At 47.6% G+C, this 25,000-nt stretch overlaps 3 protein-coding genes across 7 annotated transcripts in view; 2 read left to right on the forward strand and 1 right to left on the reverse strand.

Annotated features, from left to right (window-relative positions):
• The first annotated feature begins 1,767 nt into the window (after positions 1-1,767).
• LOC310819408 (Golgi reassembly-stacking protein 2-like) lies at positions 1,768-7,137 on the forward strand. Its single transcript, XM_083690690.1, has 9 exons — positions 1,768-1,905; positions 2,481-2,561; positions 3,209-3,412; positions 3,564-3,650; positions 3,875-4,138; positions 4,419-4,542; positions 4,901-5,008; positions 5,225-5,344; positions 5,512-7,137. The coding sequence occupies exons 1-9, from the start codon at positions 1,843-1,845 to the stop codon at positions 5,835-5,837; spliced, it is 1,377 nt and encodes a 458-aa protein (XP_083546816.1). The 5' UTR covers positions 1,768-1,842; the 3' UTR covers positions 5,838-7,137.
• A 3,361-nt stretch (positions 7,138-10,498) lies between these two features.
• On the reverse strand, positions 10,499-21,065 carry LOC310818823 (serine/threonine-protein kinase tousled-like 1-B). Of its 4 annotated transcripts, none has more exons than XM_083689872.1 (21): positions 20,740-21,065; positions 18,955-19,076; positions 18,797-18,865; positions 17,912-17,987; positions 17,654-17,697; positions 17,405-17,494; positions 17,177-17,263; positions 16,932-17,024; positions 16,711-16,821; positions 16,368-16,504; positions 16,051-16,245; positions 15,757-15,823; positions 15,534-15,631; positions 14,786-14,867; positions 14,478-14,569; positions 14,246-14,335; positions 13,953-14,122; positions 13,714-13,849; positions 13,425-13,536; positions 13,135-13,242; positions 10,499-13,032 (listed from the first exon to the last, which is right to left on the reverse strand). In XM_083689872.1, the coding sequence occupies exons 1-21, from the start codon at positions 20,864-20,866 to the stop codon at positions 12,883-12,885; spliced, it is 2,256 nt and encodes a 751-aa protein (XP_083545998.1). In that variant the 5' UTR covers positions 20,867-21,065; the 3' UTR covers positions 10,499-12,882. The 4 variants fall into 4 exon arrangements, with proteins under 4 accessions (XP_083545998.1, XP_083545997.1, XP_083545999.1 ...); XM_083689871.1 differs by having other exon boundaries at positions 17,405-17,500; XM_083689873.1 differs by having other exon boundaries at positions 17,405-17,500; positions 20,994-21,022.
• Positions 21,066-23,608: 2,543 nt separating this feature from the next.
• LOC310818973 (dynein, cytoplasmic 1, intermediate chain 2a-like) overlaps positions 23,609-25,000 on the forward strand; it is an 8,776-nt gene continuing 7,384 nt past the window's right edge. For both annotated transcript variants that reach the window (XM_083690103.1, XM_083690102.1), the window contains exons 1-3: positions 23,609-23,689; positions 24,623-24,731; positions 24,957-25,000. The exon at positions 24,957-25,000 is cut by the window's right edge and continues 86 nt beyond it. In XM_083690103.1, the coding sequence (XP_083546229.1) occupies positions 24,624-24,731; positions 24,957-25,000 (152 nt within the window). In that variant the 5' untranslated portion in view covers positions 23,609-23,689; position 24,623. The remainder of the gene's footprint in view (positions 23,690-24,622; positions 24,732-24,956) is intronic.

The raw sequence follows: 25,000 nt of genomic DNA on the forward strand, positions 1-25,000 counted from the left end.
ACATAAACACATAAACACACACACACACACACAAACATTTGCAGTCGTCTGTGCCTAATCAACCAGGAAAAGACTTGGTTGGCCCCCAGCTGTGTGTCTCCCCCTGCCTGATGAGCTGTGCTCTCTGTATAACCCCCTCTCCTCCCCTCTCCTCTCCTCTCCTCTCCTCTCTGTTCCTGTCAAGTCCTTCCTGTGTTGATCTGAGAGGATTGTACAGGTATCATCTCTAGTATGGCAATAGCTTCACTGTGACTTCTGGTAGTGTGTCGGGTGTAGAGTCTGCTACTGGGTTTTACATGCATCAAAGCCTCTCTAAAACGAGGAAGTATTTGGAATGTAATGGAGCCCTGAACATGAAGGAGGTTTGTGTAAAGGTGATGTAGCATGACTTCCCACTGGTGGTCGCTGTCAGTAACTGCAGGGGTAAACTGGCAAATACTGCTTTGCAACATACAAAGTAGACTAGATTCATTCTCTACCATGCAAAACAAGGAATAGTGTTTTCTTTATACTTTACATTTATGCCTGCAATGCTCTTAATGTTGCACCCATTTGGTTAATTCAGTAAGTCAATGAAGATCCCAATTCAATCACTGGCAAATTGACAATCGAAATTGAAAATGGCATTCAACTCTTGAACTGGAATTGGAATTAATCTCCTGAATTAACTGAACTGAAATGGAACGGACCACAACTCTGATGCCAACCAACGCATCCATCTATCTATTGCTCCCTCACAGTGGATGATGGTGACGGTATTGTCTAGACTGCAATTGGTCATTAGAGCAGTAATTTGGCAGCATGTGTTTCCAGCCTGGGCTAATAATGAGAGCTAATGAATATGGAGGAGGCAGCCAGAGGAAGAGAGGGAGGAAAGACACAGAGAGAGACATACAATGCACTTTACATGAAAAATAAATAAAAACAAATCTGAGAGTAAAGATAAAATATCTTCACACTACAAACTTCACATTGGAGCGAAAGACGTCAGAGAAGATAAGTGTGTTGCTCCTGCTTGTGAGCAAGGCATGAGTAAAATGCCACATGTTCTGTATCTAATAAACTCGTATCTGCTAGTGCTAGGGGAAAGAACATGTGTCCACAATGTACATATTGGCACAGAGCTGTATCAAACTATAAACGTTATCAAAGTCAACAACATTTTGTTTTATGACTGAGTCGTCGATATGTTGTTTGTATTACCAGTGAACTCAGCTAGGCTTTAAGGTGAGACATCTGTACGATTTTATAGTGCATTAGGCCTATATATCTCCAACACCCATCTACAAAGCACTTTGTCTGCTAGTGAAGGCTACAAAAACATTTTAACATCTTACAGTTCTTTGTTCTTATCAATATTTTGCTCATAATTCAAAAGCTGCACCTGCACCTAGGAGCCTCCACCTGGCACGTCACCGCCCTAGTACTGTATTTGTATACTGCATAGAATACACACTGATCTAAGGCCAGTTTCGGGGTTTTCCAACCAGCTGTAAAGTTGAGGATTTGTGGAGAATTCAAATGAAGCTGATCCTAGACCTGTGTGTATTGAGGGAAACGCATAGAATACACACTGATCTATGGTCAGTTTCGGGGTTTTTTCAACCCGGTTGTAAAAGTTGAGGATTTGTGGAGAATTGAAGTGAAGCTGATCCTAGACCTGTGTGGATGAAGGGAAACTCCCAGCAGTCCTGTTTCCTGGTATACTGCCACGTAACAACACAGCGCCCTGCTGGCTGTTCACGGTAGAGTTGGCGACGTGTACCGGTGGAACTAGGCATCTGTAGAGCAAAGGAAACATCTAAACACTCAATTCTAACAACGTTGTAAACCAAAGGTGTCATGGGTGGACAGCAGAGTGTCGAGATACCGGGAGGGGGATCTGAAGGATACCATGTTCTACGAGTATGTGCGGGGTTTTCTTCTCTGCGAAAGTACAAACGTTAGCCAGCTAGCATCTACAGGGACACTCCCCGCAACAAGATCTTATTCTCGGCCGCTTTGTGGAATAGACGCCGGGGATCACATTGAGGCCTACGTGTGGTTAATGCTAATCAGTTTGTTAGCGCTGTAGCTGAAGCGTTGCTAGCTCGTATTGTTGCATATGAAATATGTGTCAAACGTATCGTTTGCATGATATATTTAAGTGCTAGCTAGCTATGTGTTTACTATTGTGCTGCTGCAGGCAGTCCAAGCATCTGTCAAGACAACTGGGTAGCTAGCTTCCATGACTACTACGAGGCAGCTGACAGGAGGGGTATGAATGAGCTTAGTAGTCTGCGATTCAGCGAGCTGTCAAAATCCTGGCAAATAGCTTGACATTGACTGACAACTGGGTCTCATTCAGATCTCAGTCATGTTATTCCTCCAATGCAATGCTCCAACCAGGCTGGAGAATATGGGTTGTATGGGTGATTTTCTTTCTCTCCTATGTTTTTGGTTAGTTGCTAACTGAGGTGGTCTCTTTCTCTGCTGTGCAGGTTCAGGAGAACTCGCCTGGACACCGGGCAGGACTGGAGCCTTTCTTTGACTTCATCGTCTCCATCAACAACACCAGACTGGTAAGAATAGACATCTAATAGAAATAAAGGACATGTTTACCATTACACTTCACAGAAGGTTTAATTATCGTGCAATTTAGTGGATTGCATGTTCATTGAAAGGGAGTGTTTATTGGTGTGATCAATGTGAAAATCAGCCAAGCCCACAACCTCTTGATCCCTACTTGGGCAACAGAGTCATCAGTTTTGGTGCTTGTGTCATGTGCTTGTGTCCTGCATGCCTAGGACAGGTTAACCTGGATGAGACCTTGTGGAAAGTAGCTACAAAGGGGTGGAAACCTGTTTGAAATGCTTGACAGTTCACCACACGTCAAACCAGTGAAATACATTGCTTGGGGGGAGCTCCAAAAGAAAACACAATTGAGTTTTTCCTTCAGGTTTTCATCCATTTTATTAAACGTTGCAGGCTAGCATACGCCGCCACCCCTCTCTGCAAAATAGTCCTACCCGGTCAGAAAGGACGATGCACATCACGACAAGCAACCATTCTACAGGAATGTGGGGGGGAGGGTTCTTGGAATGTAACATTCAATGAAATTGAGAGCACGTTCTCCCATTGCTCCGTCCAGTTCAATCCAAGCCGGATCGGCTAATCTAAAAAGTACAGGCTGACTACATTTCTATAACAACCCTCTCTATTCCTTCAGAATAAGGACAACGACACTCTGAAGGACCTGTTGAAAGCCAGTGTGGAGAAGCCAGTCAAGATGTTAGTCTACTCCTCTAAGACCCTGGAGCTGAGGGAATCCACTGTTACCCCTAGCAACCTGTGGGGAGGCCAGGGCCTGCTGGGGGTCTCCATTCGTTTCTGCAGCTTCGAGGGAGCCAATGAGAACATCTGGCACGTGCTGGTGAGTTGCAGTTAGCCAGTGAGAATGTGTGAGTGCTTGTGAGTGGCCAATGAGAACGTCTTGTCTCTCTGTTTATTGAGAAATACTCACCAGTGTATCTCTCTCTCTTTCTCTCTCTCTCTCTCTCTCTCTCTTTTTCTCTCTTTCTCAGGAGGTGGAGCCTAACTCTCCAGCGGCTCTGGCAGGCTTACGGCCGCACACGGACTACATCATCGGCGCCGACACCGTTATGAATGAGGTGCGTTTACCGCTGCTACGTTGAAACAGTGGCTCAGGACCCAGGTCAAGTCGTCTCCTTCGGCCACGCTTCTCTGAAGGCAACCCTATAGGCCAAGAGCGTCGTGAGTTTTGCTTCGTCCATTGTTGACTTACCGTCTCTTTCTTCTGTATCTCTCTCTCTCTCTCTCTCTCTTTCTCTCTCTGTCTCCTATTCTCTCCTTCCTCCCTCCCTCCCTCTTTCAGTCAGAGGACCTGTTCTCTCTGATAGAGACCCACGAGGGGAAGGGTCTGAAGCTGTACGTGTACAACACGGACACGGACAACTGCCGAGAGGTGGTCATCACGCCCAACAGCGCCTGGGGAGGGGAGGGCAGTCTGGGGTGCGGCATCGGATACGGGTACCTGCACCGGATTCCCACCCGGCCATTCGAGGAGGGGAAGAAGATCAGTTTTCCGGGCCACGTTCCCAGCGCGCCCATCAGCCCGCTGAAGGACGGATTCACTGAGGTCAGTCTCGACACAAACCCCTGAGTAATTGTGTGAATGTCATTGATGTATGTCCGGTCCTTATTTTTTTGTGTTTTTCTACTCTTGAATTCAGCCTCCTTTCATTATGTATTCATGAGAGTGTCTCCTGTGCTGGCAGGCAAGATGGGGAGGAACGGTGTTCATTACAATTATTAATTACTTGTTTAAATGAACTTGACCTTAGCTGTTCATCAACCTCCTCTCTCCCCTTCTTATCCCCCAACCCCCCCGCCTCTCTCTCTCTCTCTCTCTGTCTCAGGTCCAGCTCTCTGCTGTAACCCCTCCTCCTGCTGTGCCTGGTGTCCCCACTGGGCTTGAGGATTCGCTGTCAGGCCTGTCAATCAGCTCAGCACCGCCTACCATCCCCAGCGAGCTTCAGACAGGTATTCCATCTCTCTTCCATTCCATCTCTCTTCCATTCCATCTCCTCTACATGGATGCAGCGCTACTATTTTCACTATCCTGGCACCCTGCTGGTTGAATGAGCTTCCCACTGCTGTCATGACAGCAGAGTCACTGCCTATCTTCCGCCGTAGATTGAAGAATAAGTTAATTATTTTAATCTTATTATTTATCTTACGATGACTGATGGGATAGATGATTCACTTACTTCGACAAATGTATTTGTTGTACGTCGCTTTGGATAAAGGCGTCTGCTAAATGCCATAAATGTCAAATGGTTGAAAACTGAAGGTGGCCTGAACCAGTGTGTCTGATTCGCCAACCTCTTCTCTCTCTCAGGTCTCCCCACCGTCCCCCTTCTGCCCACGGCCACCAGCCCCTCCCTGACACCTCTCACCCCCCTGAACCCCGCCTCCACGACCTTCAACCCCGCCTCCACACTACCAGGTCAGTGTCTCTCACACAGATTCATCCTCCTCACACCACCGTGCTCGGCGAGCAGAGCTAGTTTGGTTTGAACCAGATGATCGACAGCAGGTCAATGGAAGGTTTCTATGCCATGAAGAGAGAGGCCAGTGTTACTCTCCTTCTGTGTTCCTGCTGCATCACTGGACCATCTTGTCCATAGAGTGTAATGATAATAGTCTGATATCTGTTGTGTAGGTCTGATGCCTCTTCCGGGCGGCCTGCCTCTTCTCCCGAACCTCGCCAACCTCAACCTCGCGCTACCGGACCTCAGCGCTGTGTCGCTAGGAAATATCACCGGGCTGCCAGGAACAACAGGTAAACACAGCTAGCGGCTAATGCTAGCGGAGTTAGTGGTGTGTGTTTTTGTCATTGCAGACGGAAGATGTTGCACCTCCAGTTTATAGAGGAAAACAATGTGGCTAAATAATGGGGGGGGACTGATGCATCTCTCTCTCTCTCTCTCCTGCCCTCTCCCCCTGCAGGTTTCCCTCCTCTGGCCCCCCTCCTTCCCCTGAACCTGCCTGGCCTTGCCCCCCTCCCCCCTCTGCCCACTGTCCTGCCCTCCCAACTGCCCCCTCTCCTGCCCCAGGGCCTAGCCTTCCTCCCCCCAACAGTTACCCTCCCTGGGGCAACAGCAGCCCCAGTCGCCCCCCTTAATGCAGCAGCTAGTGTCACAGTGACGGCGCCTTCTACTGCTGAGGCCAGCGACGACATCACTACAGAACCAGCGGTCGCCTCGGAAACCGCCGCCACGGAGACCACGGAATCACGGGATGCCACGGAAACAACGACGACGACTACGTCGTAACACAGGAAGCAAGTTACACTCAAACCAAACCAATACTGGTCTCTGTCTCTCTGTCTGTCTCCTCTCGCTTTCTTGTCTCTCTCTCTCTCTCTCTCTCTCTCTCTCTCTCTCTCTCTCTCTCTCTCTCTCTCTCTGCCTCTCTCTCCTATTTATTTGGCCTGGAGGGACAGCAGCACATTGGCAGCAGTAACGCTGACTCACTCTGAAGGCAACATAGAGGGATGAATGATGTCAGATGAAGGAATGGAAGCATGGAGACAGAAGCATGGTGGCCCTCCCAGCATGTCGGCCTTCCACAGCTTCAGCCTCACACTAAAACAACCCCCTAGCACAGACCCCAGTGTTACACTGTTCGCAGATCTGAAGGGATCGGATAGGTCTAAGCCCACTCTTGTCAAAGTGGGGTACGCGTACCCCCGGGGGGGGGGGGTACGTGGATCGATCTAGGGGGTACGCGAAATAAATCTGTAATTTACCTAACAGTCCTGTTGAACAGCCAACTGCAGTCTCAGTACCAAAAATAAATGCATGCACCCTATCCAACAGAATAATATTATCACAGTGTCTAATATGTAAGGGATAATGTTCAGAGAATATCAATTAGGCTGCAAAATAACCAACAGGGGGTACATGACTGTTAAAAGTTTGGGAACCACTGGTCTAAGCAATACAGCTGACGTTCAATACCAATTCACCATATTGCTTCCCTGGTTTCTACAGATCTGCAAACACAGAGGGGGAAGGAGCTAGGCCTTTTTATTTCAAACCGGTCAATTACTTTCTGTACATTTATTACTAGTACATTTTTTTTTTTTTTTTATAACTTCCTTACCTACTAGTAGACAATGATTATTAGATTCTATTAGAATCCTTTATATATACATTTTGTTAAATCGCTTTATGATTGGTTCTGTTAAAGAATGAATCTGCATTATTTTGCACCACATTTGTGTTTTGAAATGATTAGGAATGTTTGTCCCTATGTATGTCTCTATGCATCATTAGGACCCTTCTATGCTGTGTGAGGATGGTAGTCACTGATGGCCATGCTAGACAGGACAGCCGTACAGTTTATGAACAAGTTCATGAGTGATTTGTTCATAATCTTATGCTCAAGGATTGTTGTTGAAATGTTATTTGTGGCTATAACAGGTACAGTGTTGGTGTTCGTGTCCTCTCTCTCGCATGACCATAGAGTGAGGTAGGAAACGAAAGACGCAGTGAGGCTGTACAACCACAAAGGGTCGCTGCGTAACAACTTAAACGTACATGCATACTCAAGCAATAAAAGTCAATGGAATTTTACACTACTTTAAATGTGTTTTTTTTTTTACTGAACCACATGACTGCATTCTATTTGTCTGGAATTAAGGAAAAGTTTGCACTTCGTTGTCTCGTAGAATTTGTGTTGCACCTTTCTACCGTTTTTTTTGTTTCTCTTACACAAATTATTACAACCTGTTTCCAGATCGTCTATACTGCAGCTTAGCAAATGTATAAAACATTACCAGGCTTTGTGAATATCTGCTGCGCTGCGCAGCCGCCCGACTACAATGTAGACGACCTTGAACGCAACCCCTCAAGTTAACAAAGCGAGAGGCGCATGAAGTTGGGCGCGTCAACTCATCTAGTCGCGTTCCATTGCTTTTGTTACGCACGGCAGCAGAAAAAAGGTTACGTACGTTTACTTAAGAACAGGAAAAAGTTTAAAAAAAAGAAAAGAAAAAAAAAAAGAACAAAGTCTGACTGGGAATATGGCTGAGAGTACGACCAAGTACAGTAACACATCTATTGACACCTGTTCTGTTCTGGACGTTGTTGGGAAGGCGAGGGAGGTGGGAGATGAGCGGTGACCGCGCGAACACAAGTAGGTCGCTGGATTCGGGCCTGGACTCACGCAAGTCCACGACAGGTATGAGGCACTGATTTTGAGGGCATCTTTGCAGGCACAACTGACAACGTCTTGACCCCTATTGGTATTTGATTGTAGTAAAGGTATGTTCGCACCTCTCTATCAGACCCAGAGCTTAGTTCAGACCCGGGGGGTCTCCTGGAGGAATCCAAGGGGATTGCGTCGCAGGCCGTCCTGTTCGTCATCACCGGTGCGAGGAGGGGCGCGGTGCACCTGTGCTCAAGCATCGCCGAGTTACTGCGCGAGAATAAACGGTAGGAGAAATTGTCTGCAAAACAAACCCCACACTCTCACTGTGTTGCAGAGTCACATGGGTCGTTTTAGCTTCCACCATGTTTGAAAGTTAACCATTCACTACTTGTTTTGGTTTACTTTTTTGACCTTTGCTTAACTGTGTGTGTCTGTGTGTCTCATCTCTGACCTATAGTCTGCACAGGACCATAGAGGCCCAGAGAGCCCAAATAGAAGAGCTGAGAGTTTTATGCTCGCTGCCCGGTCCTCCAGCTGGTCCTGCAGGTCCCACACAGCCCAACAGAACCCAGACCAGTCCTACCCTTCCCCCAACCTCCCCCCCTCTCTCCCCCTGCCTCCCCCCTCTCTCTCTCCCACCCTCCACCCACCTCCCCTCTCCCCCATTCACCACCTCCTCCCCTCCCTCCCCCTGCCTCCCCCCGCTCTCTCTCCCACCCACTACCCACCTCCCCTCTCCCCCACCCTCCACCCACCTCCCCTCTCCCCCATCCACCACCACCTCCCCCCCTCCCTCCCTCTACGTCCCCTCCCCCACTGCTTCCTCCCCTAGTGTCTCCTCCTGCAGCTCTGGGCGGGGCAGTCTGTCGTCCAGTGCCACACCTCCTTGCCTCCCCCCTCTGCTGACTCCCCATCCTCACCCCCTCCTCACCCCTAGACAGCAGGTGGGTGTGCCCTCACTCTTTCATCTAGAAGACTACTCGAAAGGGAGTGGCATGGAGAGAGGAAGGCCTATCCTGTGTTGTTGTTGTTGTTGATGATGCTGTTGATGCTGTTGTCGTTGTTGTTGTTGTTGTCTCTCTGTCAGCTGTCGTCTCTGCCCTCTGTGGAGGAGTATGAGATACCCAGCACGCCTCCCTCTCCCTCCCCGAGACAGCAGAGGATGGACAGGGGTGCACAGACCCCCCAACACGATGAGATGTCCATAGAGAGAGGTGGGTGTCTGACCCCCCCCCCCCCACACACTATCCCCCACCCCTCCCCCTCGCCATGAACAGAAGCACACAGTGTAGGTCTATGGAGGGAAGACGGCTTAGTGTCGACTCCATTTCTTAGCCTTTCTCTCTCTTCAGTCAGGAGGAGAGGAGGCAGAGAGAAGAGAAACCTACTGTCTGCTCATGAAACAGAGACATCAGGGCAGAAACACACTCTGAAGGTAAGGCCTCCCTATCGTCCTCTATTGTCCCTCACTGAATGAATGTTGTACAGAAACACGTTGTAGTGGTACTTAGTTCCTCTTCACAATATGAGCAGAAAAGAGAGAGACTCCTGCGGAGGAGTGCCTCATGTGGACCTTTGAGAGGAGAGAGAGAGAGGGTGAAGGAGGAGGAGGGTGAAGAGGAGGAGAGGGAGGAGAGTGATAGAGATGCAGCAACATTAGCACCTCGGGTGCTGGACCCAACCTCCACCAGGTACCATTGGCTCTACATGAGGGCTAACACCATGACATATTATACTGCCCCTAAATACAGTTTTAACAGTGTTCATACGTGTTTTCATGTGTGTGTTTCTGTGTATGTGTGTGTATATCAGGGGGAGACATCGTCTGCAGGTGAATGATCGTGTGGTTCTAGAGGACAGGAGGAAAGGAGAGAAGAGGAGAGGAGAGAGGAGGAGGAGAGGAGCTGTAAGGTTCATAGGACCTCTAGAGAACGCACACACCCCAGAGGTCTACATCGGAGTGGAACTGGACACACCTTGTGAGTGTGTGTGTGTGTGTGTGTGTGTGTGTGTGTATGTATATGTATGTGAACTCTCATTCATATTCTCATTGCCATACAGAGAGAAACAGTAACATCAAATCCCATTGGTCCTCAGGTGGAGAGAACGACGGCAGTATCCATGGTTACCGATATTTCAGGTGTGAGCCCAACCACGGAACATTCACCACCATCACAGGACTCAGGAAGGTAAGCTCACACCAGAGGCAGAGTGAGACAGAGGAGAGGGAGAGTGGGACTGGGAATGAGAGAGAAGAGAAGGAGAGAAGGAAAGGTCTCAGATCGACCAAGAACCAGATGGACATCAGAGCACTGGTCCATTCAGAACCAGCAGGGCCCAGAGACAGCAAATAGAAGTCCACCAAGGAGACCCCTGCTCGACCAACCTGATACACACCCTCACACACACCTAAACTCTATGGACCTGCCAAATGGAAGCTTCCTTTCCTTCACTGATGAGTGTACACTTACAAAAAAAAGGATGTTTCGGACAAGCCCGAATGAGTGTACACTTGTTAGGCAACATGGTGAAGAAGACCTATCCAGTGCCTTCAGTAGATATACCTGTTGTTCTGACCTCTCAGCCTTTTAAAATGGCCTTTGTCTATCAGGCACTCTTCTGTTAGAACTCATTGCAATCATTATCAGTGACCTTTGTTGGTTAGACATGTATGGTATTATGCTGATGAGTGAGTGAGTGAGTGAGTGAGTGTGTGTGTGTGTGTGTGTGTGTGAGAGAGAGATACATGATAAAAGAAGCAGACCAAACGTCAGGGGAGGACTTGTAAGGCAATCTTTATTGCATATGAATGACAGGACCTGACGTCGCCTCCCAGATAGCTGATCTGATACATATCTGAGCTCATTTCAGACAGCACTAGAACCTGTTCACATGGTGTTGAGATCAGCAGCGGCTGCTCCGCCTCCTACGATGTTCATAGGAAGCCCATGTTGTACTGCAGGGTTCTCGACAAGTAGGCACGCGCACACACACACACACACACACACACACACACACACCAAACAACCAGGACTTCATACAGTATATGTGTTGTCTGTTCCATTCTGCTCAGTCACACCGGCCATACAGAAGAGGAAAGACAGACAGGGAATGGTCGCTCACTGTTTGCTGTTCCCAAGTGTGGTCTTCACAGTGAGGGAACATTCACTCTCTGATCTGTTACTGTCCATCTCCTGTGTCAGTGTTTGAATGCGTAATTCCTCTCGTTTGATCGTGATACAGTAAACAGCCTTATCAAAAACGGAGTTTGGCTCCGTACATTGAGTCGGAATTGGTATGACACATGACATGTTCCAGAGAATTATTAAACATGGTTTAATCAGTTATTGGGTCTGGTGTGTGACAGAATCATTATTATTCCATTCAGCCAGCACTGTGGGTGTACAGTACACTTCAGAGAGGGGCCCCCAAAGAGTGCTCATCTTCTTTAGCACAGAATCTGCAGTGTGCATTCCCAAGGCAGACCATACATACAGGCTTTTACAAACTAAAAGCAACATCTATAGCAGCAAAATAAAAACACCGTTCTGAACACAGATGGGAAAGGAGAGACGACACAGAACAAGGGCTAGATTCACTTCACGTTTGCACGCGGACACAATTTGCACCTGTTATCTTTTTCTTTTTTTTTCAGAGAATAAAACTAAAATAAACAAAAATAGTGAAAGAAACGGCAAAAAAAATAAAAATTGCAACCATGACCAGGTTAAGATCTCAAAGCTGCGTATGAAGAAAGACAATTCGGTGTTGTCTTCTTGTATTTTTGTATTGTCTTTTATTCCCTTTTTGAAAAGAACAGGTGCAAACTTTGCACAGGTGCAGACACTTAGTTCAGATTACAGAGATACATTTGAGATGTCCGTTGGAGACTCCTGTATGTGAGTCTTTAGCAATGCAGTTGATCCTTAGGTTCACTTCGTCTGTCAAATCCAGGCAATTCTCTTTTACAATAACAATGACTTGGGTTACATTATGCTCTCCCAAACGGATACCACAGCACTAGCCTAGCACTCAGCACCTTTGTTAAGGGAATCAGAGGATCTAAACAGCCTATAAACCATTAGACAGTTTTTCAAAAAGGCCCAGATTAAATAAACCCATTAAAAGAATATTTCTTAATCTGGATTAGTTATTCAAAAAAACCTAAGCGTGATTCATCAACGTTGATATACCTTGGGTAACATGCCTCTCTGATCTGTGACTCAAACGTTTAGCATGAATCTTACCTACAGTACATGTAGAGTCCAGGCCTACTTCAAGCCGTGACCATGTGATCGTGGTAATCATAAGACCATGACCTCATGAGAAGTGCATTTCAGTCCAGGAGCTTAATGTGGGTCAGTGAGAACAGCCTATAGAAACCTTATAGGCTATAAGGTTACATTACTGAGCTGATCTGCTGCTCTGGAGACTCCAGCCCAGTCCCACACTGACCCCTAGCCCCTCCCCTTTACCCCTGGCTTGGGTAGGTCTGAATGAGCAGGATAGCAACAAAGGTAGAAGCAATATGGCAGGAATTCCATTTAGCTTATCAGAGGGCACGGTGGTGGAGCTGTTACCGTATTGCTAACACCTGTCCGATCATTTGAAACCTGCATGTGTTTAGGGTCTAGGGGCGTAGAGACTGGGGGTCATTCTGAGACTGGGGGTCTGTCACTGTCAGCTGCAGAAACGCTGTTAAGATTCAAATAAACTAATTGAAAACACATCCGTTGCCTTCCTGTTTACAGTTTCCCTCTCCACCAATAAGAGCCCAGTCTAGCACAAGCAAGGGGTGTGGCTTAGCTCCACTCCTTCCCTCTCTATCTCTTCCTCCCTTTCTGCTCTCCTTCCGGTCTCTCTCTACATCACTGTTTCTCTGTCTATGTATCTGTCACTCTGTCTCTCTCTCATTCAATCTCTCTCTCTCTCTCAACACCAGAGTCATGTTCAAGGGCACAATGCTGTACGCAACAGAGTACCCTCCATTCTCTCCCTTTTCCATTTAGCAACATTTCCCATTCCCTTCCATTCCATTCCATTCAGCCACCAATACTGATCCGTTTGGAGCAGCTCAGGACGAACGCCACCCCGTTTCCCATATTAGGAAGGATCCTGCCGCGGGATAGTCCAGTGGGCCTGTCAGTCATGTGGGTCAGCCAGTCAGTAGCTAGAGAGCGAGGTGGAGGCGGGCTGTAGGGTGCCAGAGGAGTTGGAGCGTCTCATGTGGGGGAGGAGGTAGGCGTCGGCTCCCAGCTGGTGAACGTCGAACCTGTCCTCCTTCCGATAGGCCAGACACCGCCGGATGAACGCCTGGAGGGGGGGTGTGTGTGTAAGATACTGACCTATAGAGTACATTATAACAGTATCCAAGTAGGGCCTGTGTGTGTGTGTGTGTGTGTGTGTGTGTGTTACCTTGGCCTCAGTGGTGGCCTGTGGTTTAGCAGGGAACTGGACCTCCGTGGCTTTGAGGATGGTGTTCTCCTGAAGGATGTCCTGCTGTGACTGGTTATGACCAAACGGCTAGAGAGAGAAAGAGAGAGAGAGAGAGAGAGGCACACAGAGAGAGAGAGAGACAATTACACACAACATAGCCAATCAACTTCGCAAAATGACCGAACCTCCATTTTGTAGTTTGTGCATCCATCTCCTTTTATCTGACTTCCCCGTCACATGACCATGTCTGCACTAGTGTGGGTGTTTACCTTGCGTCCGTAGAGACACTGGAAGAAGATGACCCCGACAGACCACACGTCCACCTTGTTGGAGATCTTAGGAGGCTCCTTCCCCACCACAAAACACTCAGGAGGAAGGTACCTGAGAACAGATGACGGGGCGAGAAAAGAAGAAAATTATACAGATCCTTAAAATGTAATGTGTTGTCGGCATTGGGGCGTGCTTGGTGAATGTGCATGTTAACTTGTGTTGATTTCTGTGGCACACCAGTATGTGTGTGTGTGTGTGTGTGTGTGTGTGTGTGTGTGTGTGTCTCACCAGTACGTCCCAGCCCCCTGTGATGTGAGGTCCATCCCATCTGCTCCGTAGTTATCATCGTCCATGATCTTAGACAGGCCGAAGTCAGTGATCTTGATTTCTCCACACGCAGTCCCGTCCACCAGCAAGATATTACCTACCACAACACACACGCCAGACCAGTCAGTGTGTGTGTGTGTGTGTGTGTGTGTGTGTCCTTTCCTGAGTGACACATCATGAATAACAGCGTGGGGTGTTACCTGGTTTCAGGTCATAGTGGATGATGGGGGGTTTAATCTCGTTGAGGTATCTGAGGGCGTTGACTATCTGCATGACGATAGACCGCGCCTCCTTCTCTGACATCAGCTTGTTCTGCTTCAGATAGAAGTCCAGGTCGTTCCCCTCACAGAACTCTAGAACCGTACAGAACCTGGAGAGAGAGAGAGGGGGGGGGGAGTGAACTACGTAGGACCAACAGGCAAGCGAGGTTCCTCCAGATCTGAGGTAGAGACTAGAGGTTGTGTGTGGACCATGGGTGAGGGGGGTGACTCACGTGTCTGTATCCAGTGAGAAGTAGTCGTACAGTTTGACTATTCTGGGATGGTCCAGCTGCTTGTGTATCCGGTACTCCCTGCACGCGTGCCTAAGACAGAAGAAACTGGTTAAAACGGACACAGGAAATACACATTCCTCCGGACAACGCGGGGTGGAAGAAATATATTAAAATATACAGTGTAAATATTATAGTGCGCGTGTGTGAGCTGCCAGCACCAGGTGGGACCTACTTGTGGTAGTTTTCCTTCTTCTCCTCTCTCCAGTTCTTGTTGAGCTGATGGATTTTCACAGCTGCGTACCGCTGCTCAAACAGGTCAAAGGCCTGTTTTGGACACAAATGCGAACATACAGTTATCAGGCGGACTGTTGAAACACAGATGTATTATTATACACTTACAAACACGAGGGCAACTCTGTCAGACACAGACACAGACACACACAAACACATATACAGACAGACACACGCAGACATAGACACACACAAACACACACAGACAGACACAGACACACACAAACACACACACACAGACACCCTTACCTTATAGACTTCACTGAAGCCCCCTCTGCCCAGCAGGTGCAGCAGCAGGTACCTCTCATTCAGTGTGGGGTGGTCTTTGAACCTGGGAGAGAAGTATCACGCTCACTGAATGGGCTGCTCCCTGTCGCACTAATGACACATCCGCTCTAGAGCCTCACATCCGCTCTAGAGCCTCACATCCGCTCTAGAGCCTCACATCCCCTCTAGAGCCTCACATCCGCTCTAGAGCCTCACATCCCCTCTAGAGCCTCACATCCCCTCTAGAGCCTCACATCCCCTCTAGAGCCTCACATCCGCTCTAGAGCCTCACATCCCCTCTAGAGCCTCACATCCCCTCTAGAGCCTCACATCCGCTCTAGAGCCTCACATCCCCTCTAGAGCCTCACATCCCCTCTAGAGCCTCACACCCCCTCTAGAGCCTCACATCCCCTCTAGAGCCTCACATCCCCTCTAGAGCCTCACATCCCCTCTAGAGCCTCACATCCCCTCTAGAGCCGCCAACAAACGCCTGGCTCCAATAACAGCCGGGCCACCAATGACATTCAAGCAAATAAGCGACGGTCCCTTAGAACGCTGGGTCAAAATCCACTGTTTACCAGTACGGTGTGTGTATTCTCTGCTGATATTACCGGGTTATTCGAGCGAAGCGTTTGATTGGGAAGCGTGATAGCATGCTACCGGTAGGTGGTAGGGGGGTGCGTCCTGTGTGAACGCTGATTGTTCTTCAGGTGTCTGGTGTGTCACTCACGATGAGCTGTCCTCGTTGTTGATCCTCTTCAGTTCTCTGATGTGGAGGTTCCTCACCCTCTCCAACCTCTCCAGCTCTGCCTGAATCTCAGCCTCCTCCTACACCACCCACACACACGCACACGTGCAAACGGGCACACACACACACCATATGAGGATGAACTGATTCATTACGGTGTCCATCCTATTCTGAGGTAAAGCATTGCGATGGAGAGGACACTGACCTTCTTCAAGTGTCCCAGGCGGAGCTTGAAGATCTCCTCCTGTTCGTGGTACTCAGCCAGGGTCAGCCTAGAAAGGGTTAACAGTTTACACGGAGTGGCACAACAACGGTACACACACACACACACACACACACGCACACACACAGCCATGAGTCATACCACAGGTTCACACAGACACACCAGACAGACAACTAGAACCTGATCCATTGTGAACCGCATTTCTTTTAGCCTACCATTAGTGTGTGTGTGTGTGTGCACGTGCATGAACATGCGTGCCTGTGTGTGTATACTCACAGCTGGGGCAGAGACGGTTTGAGGAAGGGGTCAGGGTCGTTGCCGTTGACAACCTTGGCCTTGCGCTGTTTCGGTTCAGAGGTGGTTGCTATGGAGAGGGAAGGCGAGGAGGAGGGGTTGGGGGGCTTTCTCTTGGCAAGCAGCTTCCTCTGGCGTTCGATGTCCTCTCTCTGTTGGTTAATACCCTCCTGTTGCCTAAGGAGGGAGAGAGAGAGAGAGAGAAAGAGAGGGAGAGAGAGATGGGGGGTGTCTATTAACATTTGTAATAAAACCAGTGTGTGTATGTGTGTGTTATGTGTGCGTGTGTCTGTTCTTACTTGACGAGGTTCTGGAATGCGTATCCGTCGGTCCACTGCTCTGTGTAAGAAGCTCCGTGTCGCACGGTGGTGAAGTGACCCAGTCTCAGGCGGTCCTGCATGCTCTTCTCACGACAGGACTGCTTCTCCTGGGTGCTCTACATATGCACACAAAGACAGCCTTACACACACACACACACTCCTGCATGTACAGTCACACACAGGCGCCTGTGGCACACTGTTAGTCACACACAGACGTACGCGTGCACGCGCACACACACACACACACACACACACACACACACACACACACACACACACACACACACACACACACACACACACACACACAATGAGTCTGTACCTTCTCTATGAGTAGTTTCTTGCTCATGGTGATACACTTGTTGAGCCTCTCCTTGTACTTCTCCAGTAGCTTCTGCTGCTCATCGATCTGTCTCCTCAGGTCACAGTTAGCCTTCAGGAGGGAAACTTCCAGTCAGAAACTGATTCTTCATTAAAAAAAAACAAATGTCTATCCATCAGTAAGAGGAGAGATACTCCCCCAAAACACACACACACACACACCCTGAGCAGGTCGTCGATGCGTCCCTCCTTCTTCTCCAGGTCCAGACTTTTATTACTCTCCAGAGCAGCCAGCTTCAGACCTGTCAACTCAGTCTGAGAGAGGGAGAAAAAGAGAGAGGAAGAGAGAGAATTGAATTGAGAGAGAGGAGTGTAAGAGGGAGTATAAGCTGCTATAAGTGTTCGGTGTCCTGTGTGTGTGTGTGTGTGTGTGTGTGTGTGTGTGTGTGTGTGTGTGTTCCTCTTACCTGCACACACTTGCTGGAGGAGGCTTTGGGGTTCATCAGGTGTTCTCCGAAACACAGGCTGGTGGGAGAGGAGCTGTTCTGTCTGATCTACAAAGCACACAACATCAAACATGTTCAGAGAGTGCACAGGACACCGTGACCTTGTTTGGACCCGGAAACCAAGCAACCGGCATACAAGCCCAACGGGGTACAGGCCTACGTCTTAGCGTGGGGTGGGCGTTTACGTACGATAGACCCCGGAGCGGAGTGGGAGTGGGAGTTCTGAGGGGAGCGGAGGGTCGACGGGAGACCCCTCACCGGACTGGATCCGTTCCCGCCCTGGAACTGCAAACAGGAAGCAGCAGGGTAAGAAGCAAGGACGTGACATCGTCCAGCACTATGTCTACGTCCTACGGAGTGGTTAGACGTTGGCCATAACCAGCGATAAAGGGTCCCGTATTCTGTTAGAATGACATAACTACATAATATGACACTCACATCGAAGTAGTCGCTGATCTTGGGCCCGCGGGTGGAGGTCTTCCCTGTGGGAGAGGAGAGGAGAGCAGGAGAGGAGAGGAGAGGATAGGATGGCACAGCTTAGTTTCAGACATGATTTTCAGAGGTTCGGTTGAGACTAGCAAGTAGGTTGTGATATATGCACCTGTACCCCTATGCACCTAGTTAGGGTAGGGATGGTGTTCCTACGTTCGGACCAATGGAATGCTCAGCTGTTTCTAGAAAGTGTGTATGTCATACCTTGGCTGCTCTCTGATTGGGTGTCAGCTTTCCTCTTCCTTCCTCTGGATGTTTCGGAGTGCTTCTTCTCTGGGGTCTGCGGGAGAGAGACAGGAAACAGATAATGAATGCATCGTTCCTTTTCTGACGCTCATGCTTAGAACTTCAGTTAGGGAACAGTGTGTGTGTGTGTGTGTGTGTGTGTGTGTGTGTGTGTGTGTGTGTGCGTGAGAAAAGACACATCAGTAGGAAAGAAGAGCACATACTGAGTATGCAGGAGAACTCCCTCTCTTCAGATCAGAGTTCTAGAAAGAGGGATGGAGGGAGCGAGTGAGAAAGAGGAAGAGAGAGAGAGAGACAGAAAGAGGTGGGTCATGCAAGGACAGACAAAGATACTATCACTCTGTCTCCTGATACCGTTGTCCCAACAGCTAAAAGGTTACACCATACATAGCGCGCACACGCACACGCACACGCACACGCACACACACACACACACACACACACACACACACACACACACACACACACACACACACACACACACACACACACACACACACACACACACACCTATCCCCTTGGCACTTTAAGTAGAACTGGAAGGATTGGATAGGAATGTGGATAGAGCTCTATTTTAGTGTCTGATAGGCTACTGCTTGTTCGCATGTTTTAATTCCTTCCAGGTGAACACGGGGGATTAGAGCATCAGTCCTAACTGTCTCTCACTGCGCTCACCATCACTCTTCTTAAACAAAATGGAATCTCTGTTCCGTCACCCAGTGAAGAGGCCACCTGGGGATCTGTAACACAGTGTGACATCTGCACACTGAAACTAGGACAGGGGGTGTGTGTGGGTGTGTGTGTGTGTGTGTGTGCGTGCGTGCGTTTGTGTCTTTACCATACCTCTGATTCCTTGTCACTGGAGGAACCCAGACTGCCATAGCTGTGGTTGGAGCACTCGTTGGCCAGACCCTAAACACATCAGAGAGATCAGACAAAAGCACTGGGGTATAGACTATTATATATATGAAGGCCTATGTTTGTGTCCGTGTGTGACTGACCTTAGCCCCACAACTGGCACTCCCAGTACTGCCCCCTGTGTTTCCGCTGACCGCTCCCATAAACCTGGCCTCCAGCAGCTCCTGTCTACGAGGGTCCAGGCTGTGCAGCTCCTCCATGGGGCCTAGCAATCAATCAATCAATCCATCAATCCATCAATCCATCAGTCAGTATGTCTGACGACATATAAGACCACATGAAGGCTTGAATCCACAAAGACTGTCCCAAAAACAAGTGACTGACGACATTTGCATCGACTTGTCCGTGCCAGATCTTTGGGTGTGAACTTCAACTGAGGATGAACTTTGCCCTCCGATGAAACACGGAGCATGCATGCCCCCACCCTCCCCCACCCAAAAACGACTTCTTTGACAACCATACTATCCACTGATAGCAGAGGTTATGTTGTATCGTGACCCTGCATACCATGGCTCCTCTGCTCTGTTTGTGTGTGTGTGTGCGCTAGTTAGTTAGTGTGTGTGTGTGTGTGTGAGTGTTTCCCTGTCAGACATTTCCTGGCTGGCTGACATCATTAGGCATTGCTTCTAACAAGCAGTCTTGCAGAGCCTCATGGGTATTATGCAGATGCGTCTGAGCCAATGGCAGCTATTAGCAACCGGTCCTGGTGGAGCTACCTGAGACACTATGGTTTCAGTGGTTAAGGTTATGTCACCATTCTGAAAGATGCCAGATATGACATCAATGTCCCAGCTACTTTTAATCAGTCCACTGATTCTGGGTCATTTCCCACATTATTCAAACATATTCAATAGCCGATCCATGAGCAGAACCACACACAGGCCTAACTGAGCCCGGTTCAGCTCAGGAGGCCATTTCGTGAGTGATAAGATGTAAGCTACAGAACTAGACCTCTCAGTGAACCTAGTGATCTCACACAGACTGAAGATGCCAGTCATGACTAATGAGCATGTGGAGAACATGATGAGTGTACAAGATGAACACATTATTATCTACACAGTCAAATCAGCTGACCTCGACAACAGTAAGCTAGTGTTAAATCAGAGGAAAGACTGATACCAGCAGTCATGGTAACGACATGCGTTATCTCAGTGACATAAAACCAGGCAGGCTTCAATTCCATAGTTGTGAAACTATTGTCAAAATAATAATAGAATAATCCACAATCAAATACCACATCCAGGCCATATCCTGATACAAATCACTCAATAAGAAGGCAAGCATTTACATTCAGTCATTCAACCGGATCGGAACTCGGATGTTTACCTACAAGAGTAACAAATGTGACTCACATATGTAAAGAATCACATATTTGTGTTCCAAACTTCCCGTTCTGACGGCATCAGAGTAGGCTACAAGATGACAAGTAATCCGACTTGATCCAACGAATTCGAAAGTAACACTATTACTAATCTGCTTCGAATTAAGAGTATTGACGGGAGCTCAAAAGACAAACTCTTACAACTAGCTGGTGTGGTGCAGAAATCAACAAGATCGCTATATTGGTCATCTGTCCAGCAGCTCCACCAGTGCTTTCGTCTAATCTGCCCTACCCTGTCTATATTCTGTGCACTCCATAACTGCAGCTAGCTGGCTACCTCGCTAAAGTCAATGGTTATCTTTGGTTACTGTACTGTCAGTAGGCGAGAGCTGACGTTTGGCTCTTTGGCTACCAATTTGCGGCATCAGTTGAACTTGACATCCATATTTCCACTGCCTTGTTCTAGACCGGAACGACATCATTAGCGAAAAACGTTCCACAATCTCCACAGAACAGACTTCGGGCAATCAAGTCGTCTATGCATTACCTTCCTTGGTCTTTGCGGTCGCCGTTATATGTTGTTGAGAAATCGTTGGGGACGAGGAGAGCTGCGACCAAGATGGCGTCGCCTCCAAACTTCCACCACCACTTCCACTGTTACTTTGGACACTCATGAAGCCACTTTACTGTCGAAGGGAGCGAACACACTCACGACCGTCCGTGGAAATCCGACATGCCAAGCTTACATCACCTGCCACAGCCACGACGGACAATATATTTTGTGCATTTCTGTGCACAGACCTTGTATTTAGAGAGTGTTCCAATTCTGCAGTGCGTCTTCATGTAGTTTGCTGAATCGAATAGAATGTTGCCTTTACATCGATCGTGTGTCTGTCAGCATCAGTTCACGAGCGGTGCTTTGGTTCTGGAAGCGGCTATCGCGAGGTTGGCGCGCACCTAGCTCGTGCCAGGGATGACATGATGCGAAAACGCCTCTAGGCTCAGATCTAGGATCAGTTTACCTCCCCAAATCCGGTATCTGCTACGAGGAGAGGGGACGATTCAATACTGACCGTAGACCAGCCGGTATGTGGCATCCTACTACACGAAAACAATGAAGAGAGACACCCAAAAATGGCCGAAAGTTCATCTCTCCGTTCCCTGTGGTTGAGTGTAACAATAGAGACAGAATATGAGTATCAATATCCATTGAGTTTTTCCTCCTAATTTTTCCTAATTGCATTCCTAGGCATGGGAATGATGTTGTGATTAGGTGTAGGACTGATAAATACCTTCTCAAATGGTCCAGCAATGCTTTTTATGTCGAAAAGGGGATACATTTTTAGGCTACAATTCATCATGCTCAACACGAACGATCATGTAGGCCCCTAGGTTATTGTGTGTGTGTGTGTGTGTGTGTGTGTGTGTGTGTGTGTGTGTGTGTGTGTGTGTGTGTGTGTGTTTGTGCGTGCGTGCGTGTTATGTGTGTCTTTGTGGTGTAGTGCCCCTATACCACCAAAAGTGTTTAGCTATTCCCAACTCAAAAAAAGAGTGTGCCCATATACACCATTGAAGAGTTTGGGTATTTTAGAATGGAAACCTGTACACACAAAGTTCATCATGTTCTCAGTATGGAGATAGTGTATCGTGCCAGATTTGGTGCAATGCATGAAATGCCTGAAGTTATGTTGTTGTGGTAAAGCTACTATGACATCACCAAAATACACACACACACACACTCACTCACTCACTCACTCACTCACTCACTCACACCAGTGTTGGTCATTTGATGAATGAATTAACCCCTTAGACCAATGGAGCCACCCAGGCATAACCATGCTTGCAGGCCAATGACACTGACTGAACAATAGACGTGATGGGTTCCGCTGAGCTGGTCTGTCCCTAAACAACAGGCAGACCCGTCTGAGTCTACAGCTCTGAGTCCTCTACTCAGTATAGAATCTCTCTCTCTCTCTCTCTCTCTCTCTCTCGCTCTCTCTCTCTCTCTCTCTCTCTCTCTCTCTCTCTCTCTCTCTCTCTCTCTCTCTCTCTCTCTGAAATGGGTACCTATAGTCTGGTGATGGTAGCAGTTATAAACAGAATAACATTCCTGAGAATTACTGTTTTCAGCCTACATGAATAAACTATCAGCTAGACTTAAATCAATGAAACACTGTCTGAATATTTTAGATTTTTTGTCTACCATGAATGAGGGCTTGCTTGTGTAGTGGAATACGCAGACGGTTACCTCTTATTTTAGTTGCAGTAAGATTACATCAGGTGATATAGGTTGATATAGGTTGAGAGAGCTGCACACACACAACACACAACCCCACACATGCAACTCATATATTATGCACCTGCTCATGGTAACCTGATTTTGAAGTCATGAAATTGGTTTCCATGGTAACAGAGCGATAGCCCTTTTCAGGCATTTTTATGGTGGAAGATTGAATAAGTACAGTAAGCCTGTAATACACACACACACACACACACACACACACACACACACACACACACACACACACACACACACACACACACACACACACACACACACACAGATTGGAACATCTCAGTGTATGCTGGTAGGCATGAATAACCCATTCCCCTTGGAAATTGGAGTTGCATATTGAAGAGAGGGTAAGTCATTGTGCTGGCTGCGGCCATCTGATGAAAACTACAGCCAGGGAATTCCAAGAGCATCAGATGTCCCAGGCCATGAAACAGGCAGAGATGCTTGGCAGCCATTTTGAACACCAGCTGAGCCAAGTCGTACACACACAATACACACAGAAATGGACTGTTAACAGGCTCTGGGTACAAAGCTTTTTTACCCCAGTCTCACATGATACTAATGATACAAGGCTTAATGGAAAAATGTACATCTTTAGGTTGATTATCATGACAGTACATTCTGTGAGAATTGCATTACTGTTTGTTTGTTTTTGTTTGATTTTCATCCTATGGGTCCTCTACACCAGGTTGAAATGTCTGTCATAGTTTAATCTCAAGTAAAGTACATTCTACTTTTGTGTATCCTATCTTATCAGAACCATATACAAGTACCTTGCCTCTCTGCTTTAAAGACTCATTCGTTATATGCAGTGCACTGTATTTCATGAACAATTAGCGCCACCTACTGGTGACTTTCCGCATCGAATAGAAGGAATGCGATTCAAAAATATTTTAGGCTTATTGTCCTTCCACTGCACCCTTCCTATCAGATGTCCGTGGATAAACAGAGTCCGGGGACAGATTTAGGATCAGTTTATCGTCTGTAAATCATAACATGTCTTGTCAAGGGTGAATACGTTAAACTGAGCTTAGATCAGATAAACGCAGGGCAATTTCATCCAATGTTATTCCTTCCGTGTGACATCATCCACTCTCATCATTGGAGCTGTCAGTCCAAAGAACTCATCCCGACTACTGTACTGCCTGCTAATCTGTTTAGCTACTAGTTGTCTAGCTAGCTACCTAAAGCCAATTAGCAGGTAAGTGCACAGCATTTCTACTCGCTTTTATAAAATTGCGATTCACAAATTAAAAACTAGGATGATCGCGAAACGGGATATGTATTGTTGGCAGTGGCACAGTAAACGTTAGCTGTCACTGCCAGCTCACCGGCTAGCAAACGGCCTTGCAGACTGGTTTTGAGATTAATGTAAAGATCCTTGCGTTGTAATCAGACTATTATTGTATCTTCGTAAAATCGATGATAAATGTTGTTTGAATTGATGTTGGTGAATGTATGGCTAGTAAGGCTAGTTCTGTTTACACGTAGACAGGACTGGGTTGGGTAGCCTTGCCCTGCTGTGTGCCAGCTAGGGTGCACTGCCAGTCAGTTTCTGTTTACCGAAGAACATACCAGGCAGACACAACCACATATACCACCCTGCTGTGTGGCATAGGAGTTGGCTAAGGAGTGGGATGTGATCAATACGTCACGGTCCCATGCCTTTCCAATCAAGACATTCTCATAAATCTTGTGCTCTCATTCTCATAAATTCACTTCGCATTAATAAAGGAAAATAGCTGGAGTGGTTCATTATAGGCTACTTGGACCATTTAATGCTAATTTAAAAGCTAATGCCACCAACAGACCTATTATAAAACGTCTGATAGAAAAGTGTACACATTTCTGTCCTTGATTTCATACCTTCAAGATATATATAAAACAGCCTCTCTCACAGACATATAAAGAGCACATTGTAGTAAACAATTTCCCTGTTGTGTTCACATGCCGTCCGTGTGATACAGCCACCAGCTATTATCTCATGCTCTCTCAGTCATGGAACAAGTACAGTATGAAAACAGTTCTTAGTAGAGGTTGCCCTCAGGACTGTAAACATAAATGTGATTCTGCACAGCAGAGTACACCGCACTTCTGCTCTGGCTTACTCAATCTCCCTCTCTCTCTCCTGCAGCATGTCTGATAAGAGTGAGCTGAAAGCGGAGTTGGAGAGGAAGAAACAGCGTCTGGCCCAGATCAGAGAGGAGAAGAAGAGAAAAGAGGAGGAGAAGAAAAAGAAGGATGTAAGTATTGTACAGAAGAAAGGAAGAGATGTTGCATCCTGATGGCTGGACAAGGAGAGAGAGATGGGGGTCTCCCTTCCCCTGATCTCTTTCCACTCTTCTCCTCTCTACCCCCCTTGTCATCCTTCCCTTCCTAGGTATTTTATTAGGTATATTATTCAACAGCATTCTGTGCTAAAAACCTTTAATCCATTAGGATGATATGTTTTTTCCCTTCCCGTGTAGGGAGACCCTAAGCGTGGGGGGGAGGGGGCAGGGGCCGCGGCCCC

Source organism: Argentina silus (genome assembly GCF_951799395.1).
Source record: "Argentina silus genome assembly, chromosome: 18".
NCBI classification, from domain to species: domain Eukaryota; kingdom Metazoa; phylum Chordata; class Actinopteri; order Argentiniformes; family Argentinidae; genus Argentina; species Argentina silus.